General features: G+C 42.5%; 1 protein-coding gene across 20 annotated transcripts in view; it reads left to right on the top strand.

Moving 5' to 3' along the window:
- The window catches only part of VRK2 (VRK serine/threonine kinase 2), a 114798-nt gene that overhangs the window by 64695 nt on the left and 37516 nt on the right, over positions 1–12587 (top strand). For all 20 annotated transcript variants that reach the window (XM_515492.9, XM_009442495.4, XM_009442496.4 and 17 more), the window contains one exon: positions 11798–11930. In XM_515492.9, coding sequence (XP_515492.3) covers positions 11798–11930 — 133 coding nt within the window. The remainder of the gene's footprint in view (positions 1–11797; positions 11931–12587) is intronic.

Raw genomic sequence — 12587 nt, 5'->3', positions numbered from 1 at the left:
TGTTGAGTGGCTTACGTTGTTTGGGAATATATTTTTCATCTGTTAAATGTCGATAATGACATCCATCTGCCCTATCTACCTCACAAAGTTATAAAAAAACAGTAATGTCTAAGAAAGGCAAGAAAACCATGTGACAGTCAATAAAGTGTAATAGAAAAATCTCTGTGTCAAGGTGAAGGGAAGCAGGTAAGGCTGTCCCTTGTACTCATGGAGAAGGGAAATGATGGCTACATTCAGAAAAAGTGCATAAAAGGACAATCATTTGAAATGCATTAAGGAGTCTGGGCGTGGCAGCTCACCCCTGTAACCCACCATTTTGGGAAGCTGAAGCAGGAGGATTGCTTGAGCCCAGGAGTTCAAGACCAGCCCAGGCAAAAAAGTGAGACCCCATCTCTATTTTAAAAATATAAAAATAAATGCATAGGGAGTAACTATTTATATATTCCTGTGGCTAGTCTTACTACAACGCAAATAATCACACCTACCTGATCCTGGTATAAATCTTGAGTTCCACAGACAGGCCTGTTTAAAACTAGGGGTATTACATATATTTACAATTAAAATGAAAAATATTAGCCGTTTGTTTTTGATTTCACAGAAAAAAAAAGGTAATATATAAAAAATTTTGAAACAAAACAAGTTTTATTTTAGATTATAGATTGGCAACTTTTTCTGTAAAGAGCCAGATAGCAAATATTTTAGGCTTTTATGAGCTCTGTGGGTCACATATGGTTCTCTGTTACATTTTCTTCTCTTTTTCTTTCCCTTTACAATTCTATAAAATGTAAAAATTATTCTTAGCTTTAGGGTGTATAAAAATAGGACCTAGACTGTGACCCCTACTATAGATTTAGTTCTGCACAAACTCATTTTTGACTTCAACATAATTTCAGAAGTTGACAGAACCCTTAATTCTATATTGTATTTTTGAAAAAAGAGAATGGAATTTGGAAGTCATATCAGCCAGGATTCGAATCCTGCTTTCATCCTTTACAAGCTCTGTGACTTGGGCAAGTTATTTAACTGCTGGGATGCTCAGCTTTCTTATATGTAAAATAAAACCAGTGCTACCAGGCTGGATGTGTTTGTCTAGATTTAATGAAATAATTTGAGAAAGGTACTTTGCCCAGTGATTATTAGATAATAGAACCTCAAAAGATATTACTTCATTTCTTCCCTTCCTTTACTTATTTGATGGTATTTTCTAGCCTTCCCTCCCCCACATCTCCTTTGTTCTAGCAAAATTCTAGACTGTCTTTCTCTACTGAGTTATCTTAGTAGAACTCTCAGTGTGACCTAATTGTAGTCTGTAGGGGTGGATAGAAAACTTCTCTTCCATGCTTCTCTGAAGGGTCACTGGAATGAGCTGACAGTATAGTAACAGGAAAAAAAAAAAAAAAAAGGCCTACAAATTTATTATGTACATGGACACGGGAGTCCTGAAAATATGAGACTCAAAGAAGGTCCAGATGGTTGAGGCTTAAATACCCTCTTCATATGGAAGAGGGAAGTGGGGAAGTATATGCAATTTTAGAAGCAAATGACTTTTAGGGGAAGTGAATGAGCCCAAACAACAGACTACTGGCCTCGGACAAAGTTGTTCTGAGCTCTGGGGGACATTGCAGCACATTGTGGGAAGCTGAAGGGTGGAACTTCATTATGAACACAAGTTGTCTTAATATGTAGATAAAGTCTTTTAGGTAATCTCTTGAAACTGCCCTCAGAAGAATAAAAGCCTGTCTGGGTGTGGTTATGACTTTTAGTCTTTTCTTTGGTGACTAATCTTTCCTGGTTATTTGATGAGATTCCTGGGGAAGGGGTTTTAAGACAATTGCATTTCTAGGCCGGGCACAGTGGCTCACGCCTGTAATCCCAGCACTTTGGGAGGCCAAGGGAGGCAGATCATGAGGTCAGGAGTTCCAGACTAGCCTGGCCAACATGGTGAAACCCCGTGTCTACTAAAAATACAAAAATTAGCTGGGCGTGGTGGCACACGGCTGTAATCCCAGCTACTCAGGAGGCTGCGGCAGGAGACTCACTTGAACCCAGGAGGCGGAGGTTGCAGTGAGCTGAGACTGTGCCACTGCACCACTCCTACCTGGGCAACAGGAGCGAAACTCCGTCTCAAAAAAAAAAAAAAAAAAAAGACAGTTGCGTTTCTTCTGGAAGAACTTCCCTTAATCAGATGATGGAACTTCAGAGAGAGCCCCTCCTGCTGCTTCTGGAAAGAAAGAGGACCATAGAGACTTTCATGCGGGTCCGTGTGAAGAGACCACCAAACAGGCTTTGTGTGAGCAATATGGCTGTTTATTTCACCTGGGTGCAGGCGGGCTGAGTCCAAAAAGGGAGTCAGCGAAGGGAGATAGGGGTGGGACCATTTTATAGGATTTGGGAAAGTAATGGAAAATTACAGTCAAAGGGGGTTGTTCTCTGGTGGGCAGGGGCGGGGTCACAAGGTGCTCAGTGGGGGAGCTTCTGAGCCAGGAGAAGGAAATTCACAGGGTTAATCACTTAGTTAAGGTGGGGCAGGAACAAATCACAATGGTGGAATGTCATCAGTTAAGGCGGGGCAGGGCCTTTTCACTTTTGTGATTCTTCAGTTACTTAGGCCATCTGGGTGTATACGTGCAACTCACAGGGGATGCGAAGGCTTGGCTTGGGCTCAGAGGCCTGACATTCCTGCTTTCTTATATTAATAAGAAAAATAAAACAAAATAGTGTTGAAGTGTTGGGGCGGCGAAAATTTTTGGGGGTGGTATGGAGAGAGAATGGGCGATGTTTCTCAGGGCTGCTTCAAGCGGGATTAGGGGCAGTGTGGGAACCTAGAGTGGGAGAGATTAAGCTGAAGGGAGGTCTTGTGGTAAGGGGTGATATTGTGGGGTTGTTAGAAGAAACATTTGTCATATAGAATGATTGGTGATGGCCTGGATACGGTTTTGTATGAATTGAAAAACTAAATGGAATAAGAGAAGGAGAAAAACAGGTATAAAAAGTCTAAGAATTGGGACGACTCAGGACATCTGATTAGAGAGTGCCTAAGGAGATTCAGCATAGTCCTGCCAGCAAAGATTATTTACTTCAAGAGTTTAGAGTGGCAGTTTGGGGATAGCACCAGGAGATATCAGCTGTGATGGCTTGGAGAAACAGTGTAAACCAGCAGTGTAAACAAGAGCAGGGCATGTATGAGTAGTTGAGAATGGTGAATAGGAGTATGACTAGACAAAAGATAGTAGGGATAACAAGTTTTTTTGGGGCACAGTCTAAGTTGGTCTGGTGTCCAATGAGACTGGGGCCTAATAAAAAGGAGTGTCTATACAGGAGCTTAAATGGGCTGTACCTTGTAGCATTCTGAGGACAGGCCTGAATTCTGAGAAGCGAAAGTGGTAAAAGTATTGTCCAGTCCTTTTTAAGTTGGTGGCTGAGCTTGGTGAGGTGTGTTTTTAAAAGACCTTTAGTCCGTTCTACTTTTCTTGAAGACGGAGGACCATAAGGGATATAAAGGTTTCACTGAATACTAAGAGCCTGAAAAACTGCTTGGCTGATTTGACTAATAAAGGCTGGTCTGTTATCAGACTGTATAGAGGTGGGAAGGGTAAACTGAGGAATTATGTCTGACAGAAGGGAAGAAATGACTGTGGTGGCCTTCTCAGACCCTGTAGGAAAGGCCTTTACTTATTCAGTGAAAGTGTCTATTTAGACTAAGAGGTATTTTAGTTTCCTGACTCGGGACATGTTGAGTAAAGCTAATTTGCCTATCCTGGGTTGGGGCAAATCCTCGAGCTTGATGTGTAGGGAAGGGAGGGGGCCTGAATAATCCCCGAGGAGTAGTAGAATAGCAGATGGAACACTAAGAAGTTATTTCCTTGAGGATAGATTGCCACGATGGAAAGGAAATGAGAGGTTCTGAGAGGCGGGCTAGTGGCTCGTACTATAGCATAGCCTGCCTCTGCTGGTGTGTGGCAATTAGGCCTGGTGGAACTGCCATCAATAAACCAAATGTGTTCAGGGTGAGGAACAGGAAAGAAGGAAATATGGGGAAATGGGGTGAATATCAGGTGGATCAGAGAGATACAGTCATGGGGGTCAGGTGTGGTATCAGGAATAATGTGGGAGGCCAGATTGAAGTCCGGGCCAGAAACAGTGGTAGTTGTGGGACTTAAAGAGTGAGTTCAGCTGAAGGAGCCAGGGAGCAGAAAGTATATGCGTCAGGTATGAGGAAGAAAATAGATTTTGGAAGTTATGAGAAATGTAGAGAGTGAGTTGAGCATAGTTTGTGATTTTTTAAGGCCTCTAATAGCATTAAAGCAGCGGCAGCCGCTGCATGCAGACATGAGGGCTAGGCTAAGACAGTAAGGTCAAGTTGTTTGGACAGAAAGGCTACACGGTGTGGTCCTGGCTCTTGTGTAAGAATTCTGACCACACTAACCATGCCTAGGAAGGAAAGGAGTTGTTGTTTTGTAAGGGATTGAGGTTTTGGAGATTAATCGGACATGATCAGCAGGGAGAGCACGTGTGTTTTTATGAGAATTATGCCAAGATAGGTAACAGATGAGGATGAAATTTGGGCTTGACTGAAGTAATGGGGGCTGTCTGTGAAGCCTTGCGGCAGTACAGCCCAGGTAATTTGCTGAGCCTAATGTGTATCAGGGTCAGTCTAAGTGAAGGCAAAGAGAGGCTGGGATGAAGGGTGCAAAGGAATAGTAAAGAAAGCATGTTTGAGATCCAGAACAGAATAATGGATTGTAGACGGAGGTTTTGAGGATAGGAGAGCATATGGGTTTGGCACCACAGGGTGGATAGGCAAAACAATTTGGTTGATAAGGCGCAGATTCTGAACTAACTTGTAAGGCTTGTCTGGTTTTAGGACAGGTAAAATGGGGGAATGGTAAGGAGAGTTTATAGGTTTTAGAAGCCCATGCTGTAGCAGGCGAGTGATAACAGGCTTTAATCCTTTTAAAGCATGCTGTGGGATGGGATATTGGCGTTGAGTTGGGTGAGGGTGATTAGGTTTTAATGAGATGGTAAGGGGTGCGTGATCGGTCGCCAAGGAGGGAGTAGAGGTATCTTATACTTGTGGGTTAAGGTGGGGGAATACAAAAGGAGGACACAAAGGAGGCTTTGGATTGGGAAGAAGGGCAGCAATGAGATGCGGCTATAGTCCAGGAATAGTCAGGGAAGCAGATAATTTGGTTAAAATATCTCGGCCTAATAAGGGAACTGGGCAGGTGGGGATAACTAAAAAAGAGTGCTTAAAAGAGTATTGTCTAAGTTGGCACCAGAGTTGGGGAGTGTTAAGAGGTTTAGAAGCCTGGCTGTCAATACCCACAACAGTTATGGAGGCAAGGGAAACAGGCCCTTGAAAAGAAGGTAATGTGGAGTGGGTAGCCTTCGTATTGATTAAGAAGGGGATGGACTTACCCTCCACTCTGAGAGTTACCTAAAGCTCGGCATCTGTGATGGTCTATGGGGCTTCCGAGGCAATCAGACAGCATCAGTCTTCAGCCGCTAAGCCAAGAAGGAGTCAGTCAGAGAGCCTTGGGCCAGAGTTCCAGGGGCTCTGGGAGTGGCTGCCAGGTGAGTTGAACAGTCCGATTTCCCATGGGGTCCCGCACAGATGGCACACGGCTTAGGAGGAATCCTGGGCTGCAGGCATTCCTTGGCCTGGTGGCCAGATTTCTGGCACTTGTAGCAAGCTCCTGGGGGAGGAGGTTCTGGAGGAACGCCTGGCCGCTGCGGTTCAGGCGTTTGGAAGTTCTTGTGTGCTGGAGATGTGGCTGGGGTTTGTCTCACAGTGGAGGCAAGGAGTTGCAACTTTTTTTTTATTATTGTACACCTTGAAGGTAAGGTTAAGTCCTGTTGTGGGGTTTGAGGGCCAGATTCTAATTTTTGGAGTTTTATTTAATGTCGGGAGCAGATTGGGTAATAAAATGTATATTGAGAATAAGATGGCCTTTTGACCTTTTAGGGTCTAGGGCTGTAAAGCATCTCAGGGTTGCTGCCGAACAAGCCATGAACTGGGCTGGGTTTTTATATTTGATAAAAAAGAGCCTAAACGCTTCTGATTTGGGATAAAGAAAAAGGAGCATTAACCTTGACTATGTCTTTGGCTCCAGCCACCTTTTTAAGAGTAAATTGCTGGGCAGGTTGGGGAGGGCTAGTCACAGAAGGAAACTGTAAGCCGGACCAGGTGTGAGGAGGGGAGGCGATAAAAAGATTACAGGGTGGAGGAGCAGAGGCTGAGGAAGAATTTGGACCTAGCTTGGCCTGGTGAGGAGGGGAGAGGTCAGATGGGTCTGTAGAAAAGGAAGATTAAAAAGACTCAGCGATACTTGGGGTTGGGACTGAGGGGACAGGCGGGAGGGAAAGAAGGAAGATTTGGGATGAGTTGCACTGGGCACAGAGACTAGGAAGGGACTGATGTGTATAAGAATGCCTGGACGTCAGGCACCTCAGACCATTTGCCCCTTTTACGACAAGAATTATTTAGATCTTGTAGGATGGAAAAATTGAAAGTGCCATTTTCCGGCTATTTGGAACTACTGTCAAGTTTGTATTGGGGTCAAGTGGCATTGCAGAAGAAAATAAGACGCTTAGATTTTAGGTCAGGTGAAAGTTGAAGTGGTTTTAAGTTCTTAAGAATATAGGCTAAGGGAGAAGGAGGAGGAATGTAAGGTGGAAGCTTGCCCATAGTGAAGGAGGCAAGCCCAGAGAAAAGAGTAGAGACACAGAGAAAGGGTAGGGGTTCCTTGCCCTCCAGAAAAGCAGAGAAAGGGTTGGGGCATGGAAATAAGGAATTGGGGCACAGAGATAAGAGGTTGGGGAGCGGAAATAAGGGATTGGGGGTTCTTGCCCCCTAGAAAAGCGGGACTTGCCGCTAAGGGTGAAGGAGAAGGGGTTGAGGGGTACTTGCCCCTCCCCCAGAAAAGTGGGACTTGCCACTAAGGGTGAAGGAGAAGGGGTTGAGGGGTTCTTGCCCCTCCCCCAGAAAAGCAGAGAAGGGGTAGAGACAAGGAGAGAAGGGGTTGGGGTACTTGCCCCTTCCCCAGAAAAGCGGGACTTGCCGCTAAGGGTGAAGGACCAAGGCAGGTGTCCCTGCGTGGTCTGACACCTTTGAAACGTGGGTGAATAATCAGAGAGGCGTCCCTGCAATGATTAAACACCAAGGGAAGGCTGCCGTTCCAGTCCGTGACCGGCACCGGAGTTTTGGGTCCATGGATAAAACGTGTCTCCTTTATCTCTACCAGAAAATGAAAGGAATTGAAATTAAGAGAAGGGAGAGATTGAAGTGTGGTGCCAAGATTGAAAGGAGAAAGAGGTTGAGGGATAGTGAGGGAAGCTGGAGAAGAGAGTAAAAAGAGGCCGCTTACCGGATTTGAAATTGGTGAGATGTTTCTTGGGCTGGTCAGACTGAGGACCTGAGGTCGTAGGTGGATCTTTTTCATGGAGCAAAGAGCAGGAGGACAGGGGATTGATCTCCCAAGGGAGGTCCCCCGATCCGAGTCACGGCACCAAATTTCATGTGTGTCCGTGTGAAGAGACTACCAAACAGGCTTTGTGTGAGCAACATGGCTGTTTATTTCACCTGGGTGCAGGCGGCTGAGTCCGAAAAGAGAGTCAGCGAAGGGAGATAGGGGTGGGGCCGTTTTATAGGATTTGGGAAGGTAATGGAAAATTACAGTCAAAGGAGGTTGTTCTCTGGTGGGCAGGGGCGGGGGTCACAAGGTGCTCACTGGGGGAGCTTCTGAGCCAGGAGAAGGAAATTCACAGGGTTAATCACTCAGTTAAGGTGGGGCAGGAACAAATCACAATGGTGGAATGTCATCAGTTAAGGCGGGGCAGGGCCTTTTCACTTCTTTTGTGATTCTTCAGTTACTTCAGGCCATCTGGGCATATATGTGCAAGTCACAGGGGATGTGATGGCTTGGCTTGGGCTCAGAGGCCTAACAGAGACAGCGAGCAGAAGTACAGAGAGAGATCTTGGTTCTGAGGCTTATTTCTGAGGCCTTTCAGTTTCCTTTAATTTAAAGTTCTGGCTGGGCGCAGTGGCTCACGCCTGTAATCCCAGCACTTTGGGAGGCGGAGGTGGGTGGATCACTTCAGGTCAGGAGTTTGAGACCAGCCTGGCTAAGATGGTGAAACCCCATCTCTACTAAAAATACAAAAAAGAAAAAAAAGAAAAAAAAATTAGCCAGGCATGGGGCTGAGGCAGGAGAATCTCTGGAACTTGGGAGGCGGAGGTTGCAGTGAGCCGAGATCACGCCACTGCACTCCAGCCTGGGTGACAGAGCGAGACTCCATCTCAAAAAAAAAAAAAAAGCTTTTAGCATGCCAAAGTGCTGTAACATTGGAATATTATTTTCTGAGCCCCAACAGGTCAAATTAATTTGTCAACATTTTGATTACTTGGGACAGATTAGTGACTTGACTTCTTATGTTTAGTTTCTACTCACCAAAGGCAGTCAGTCATTCCTAGATCTCTTTGGTAGTGCCCCATAATCTATATTTTAAGAATATATTAATATATACTAGTAACAAAACTTCCATGAGAAGCTTAGAGAATATTTCGTAGAATTTTCTAAAGGATATTTATATTATTTTATATTTATATTTATATTTATATAAATATTTTGAACCATATGCTAAGCTAGTGGATAAAAGTCCAAACTAGGAAAAAAAGGTTTATATGAAGGTTGAGGGTGGGGATGGATGGTTGTTCATTTTGCTAAAGGAGTCTCAACTCTGCTGTTGTCTTCAATAGCTTTTTGTGATTATTTGAATCCTACCTGTAACTTCCTACAAAGACCTCCAAGAACATTTCTCATTGGTTGGAAAACAGCAAGTGTTGTTGGAGAGATTTCTTTCTTAGAGTGCATGCTCCTCAAGGTTGCACCCATGCATGTTGTAAAATGTTTTTAGGTCTGAAATACTCATGGACTGAAACAGTCAGTAAATAGCTAATGTATGTCTACTTTGTATTGTTAGCTTTTTGTCTATTTTTTTCTTTTCTTTTCTTTTCTTTTTTTTTTTTTTTTTTTTTTTTTTTGAGACAGAGTCTTGTTCTGTTGCCCAGGCTGGAGTGCAGTGGCACAATCTTCAGCTCACTCAATCTCAGCCTTTTGAGTTTAAGCAATTCTCCTGCCTCAGCTTCCCGAGTAGCTCAGATTACAAATGTGCACCACCATGCCTGGCCAGGTTTTCATCTTTATATTAAATGTAAACCCTACAATGCCCTTCAAGGTTTGAGCAACCTAGCACAACCCAGAGGCCTGTAGCTTAGTGATGACAAAGACAGCCTTAATATTCCCCTTAGCTTGACACAACTTGACAGTCTTCTTCCTGACTGTAGGCCCCTGACGTCTCTTTTCTTAGAGCATTAACTTAAGAATACTTGAAATTGAAAATTCTTTTCTTTCCCTTTGAGATACAAGTTTTCTATCAGCCACCTGCCAGTTGTATAACCCAAGATGGTCATTCCTTTGCAGGATATTAGTCATTGTGGGAGGTAGGAGCCTTAGTACCAATTAGCAAACATAGATGGCATGATCACATTGACCAGCCTTGCTGTAACATCCTCTGGTACTTTTCTACTGTCTCACCCCAGTGCTTTAAAACTCCCACCTTTTGTTTCACTGAAGTTTAGTTCAAACTCTCATCTATATTGCACTCGCCTCTCTCCTATTGCAGTAGTCTCGAATAAAGTCTTATGTTTTTAACTTGACTGGTACTATTGCCCTTTGACAGTGATTGAGAGTAAAAGCTCTAGAGTCAGAATTGCCATAGATTCCTGACTTCATTTTACTACACAAGCCACATAACCTCACTAAACTTCAGTTTCCAGATGAATAAAATGGAGATAAGGGGACTTACAGCATCAGCGGATGTAAGGCACTTAGCATACTGCTTGGTGCATAGTAGGCACCTCATAAAAGTGAAGTCTTATTTCTTTGTGCTAGTGAGTACATAAAACAGCTTCTTGATAGCTCTTTTTTAAAATAGTAAACTATGATATTAAAATACAATTCCATTTGTGTAATTATCAATATGTTCATTTTTCTGATATCTGCTTTGTAATGTGAAGCCTGTTTAGTTCTTGAAATAAAGACAAAAATGCATCAGACACAATGAAAGCAAGCAACCTGTTCCATATCTGATCCTGATATGTCTAGTTAAGTTAGGGCAGAGAGATCAATTACTTCTGAGGCCATGTTAAGAAACAGCATCTGTGGGAGAGAGAGACAAACTGAAATATTTGTTTTCAGACAGCCTTGCAAGTTACTCCAACAAATGAAGAAAACTCTGTGCTGTTTATATTTTAAAGTTTAAAATATCTCTTACTGAGCCTATCCTAAAACCAAAAACTTAAACTAAAATTCAAATGCAGAATTTCCTCTTAATAGATACATTTTAAAGTACAGATTGTATGGTAAATACTCTATTGTCTTGAAGCTGCATTATGAAATACTGCCTAAATCCCTTAATTTTAAAGAAATGTGTATGAAATGATACATTTTCCAAGTTGAAACTGCTTTCTTTTTCTGGGGAGGGGGAATGGTAACCACAGTTGGGAACTACTATTTTCTGACTACATGTCACAGTAAATGTCTAGTCAAAACACTTCTCCATTCAGTATATGCTCTGTCTGTAAAACTACTTCTCCCCCTTCCTTTTCTCTCCAAAAGTAATCTGAGGTAAATTCACTTGAATTGCTATCTGACTTTTAACAATCTGTATTCTGTTTGGAGACCCTGCTTGCAATTCTAACTGACTTAGAAAGGTAACAGTGATAATATGGATTCATATGAAAGGTCAAAAGTTCTGCATTGATGTTCCATTCATAAATACAGATAAAATAGTGGTGTTTCTTGTGTTTGGGTTGAGTCATTACCTCTTACAGTCTCTTCACTATCATTATGTTTCCTGTTAAAGGAGACTCATAACATTAGGTTTACAGTTGACCTATGACAATGCCAGGGTTAGGGGTGCTGACCCCCACTCCCCTGCACAGTCAAAAATTTGCATAATTTTAATTTTTGACTCCAAAAACGTTACTAATAGTCTGTTTACCAGAAGCCTTCCTGATAACATAAACAATCGAGTAATACATATTCTATAGTTACATGTATTATACATACCGTATTCTTACAATAAAGTAAGCTAAAGAAAAGAAAATGTTAAGAAAATCATAAGGAAGAGAAAATATATTTACTATTTATTAAGTGGAAGTGGATCATCATGAAGGTCTTCATCGTCTTCACGTTGAGTATGCTGAGGAAGGAGGGGTTGGTCTTGCCATCTCAAGTATGGCAGAAGCAGCAGAAAATCCACGTATAAGTGGACCTGTGCAGTTCAAACCCATGTTGTTCAAGAATCAACTTTATCTTTTTAGAATGTTTGCTCTTATCTCCCCTTCCTGCTTGAAATAGTTTTATGTTTCAGGGAGGGGTTACAGGAAAAAGCAGAGCCTCCTCAACTGTGTGAATACAGATAAAAAGACATATTGTGGTTTATGATGTCTAGATGCCCACCTGGAGGGAAGGGAATTTAGGAGCAAAATAAAAAGATTAAAAATCTAAGTCAACTCAGAAATAAGATATGCCAATGATGAAGAAAGGATTTAAGTTGAAAAGTTAGTTGTTATGGCCCCCAGTTGTACATATTTTATCCTAAGGCACCATTTGGTTTAATAAAATGTAAATCTGAGGCTGTTCTTAACCTATCAGTTTCTTAAGACTTAATTATAAAGGTTATGTTTTCAGAGGACAAAGTCATTATTCATTTGTCTGTGCTTGTCTTCCAGGTTTATCTTGCAGATTATGGACTTTCCTACAGATATTGTCCCAATGGGAACCACAAACAGTATCAGGAAAATCCTAGAAAAGGCCATAATGGGACAATAGAGTTTACCAGCTTGGATGCCCACAAGGGAGTAGGTGGGTTTCTTTTTTCTTTTTCTTGTTTTTATTTCAGAAGAATGATTAGAGACAAGGGTAATGAGGCTGCATGAAATGACCTTTGCATAGTCAGTTTAAAGCATAAGAGCACTGGTGAGGTTTTTATCAAAAGTAGTGAATTCCTGTTATGCCAATGAATATTTCTTCTAACAGTGGAAAGAAATATAGACTGTGACAAGTGATGAAGGAGCAAAAGTGTGTCAAGTAATCAAAACTTGCTGCTCATTTTAGCCAGAAAGCCACAGTTTGTATAGGTAAAACTTGGAGGTCAGCAGTGAATGTTTATACTGAAGTGAATATTACAGATTTGGTAAAGTTGCATGTGGGCCAGGTGCAGTGGCTCACGCCTATAATCCCAGCACTTTGGGAGGCTGAGGCAGGAGGATTGCTTGAGTCCAGGAGTTCAAGACCAGTTTGGGCAACATGGTGAAACCCCATCTCTACAAAAAAATACAAAAGGGTTGGCACTTGCCTGTAGTCCCAGCTGCTTGTGAGGCTGAGGTGGGACGAGGATCACTTGAGCCAAGGAGGTTGAGGCTGCAGTGAGTCATAATCACACCACTGCTCCCCAACCTGGGCGACAGAGCAAGACCCCTCAGAAAAAAAAAAAAAAAAGTTGCACATATGAACAATTAT

Source organism: Pan troglodytes, chromosome 12, assembly GCF_028858775.2.
Source record: "Pan troglodytes isolate AG18354 chromosome 12, NHGRI_mPanTro3-v2.0_pri, whole genome shotgun sequence".
NCBI classification, from domain to species: Eukaryota; Metazoa; Chordata; class Mammalia; order Primates; family Hominidae; genus Pan; species Pan troglodytes.
The sequence above is the reverse complement of the archived record's forward strand: the minus strand, read 5'-3'. Positions and strand labels throughout refer to the sequence as shown.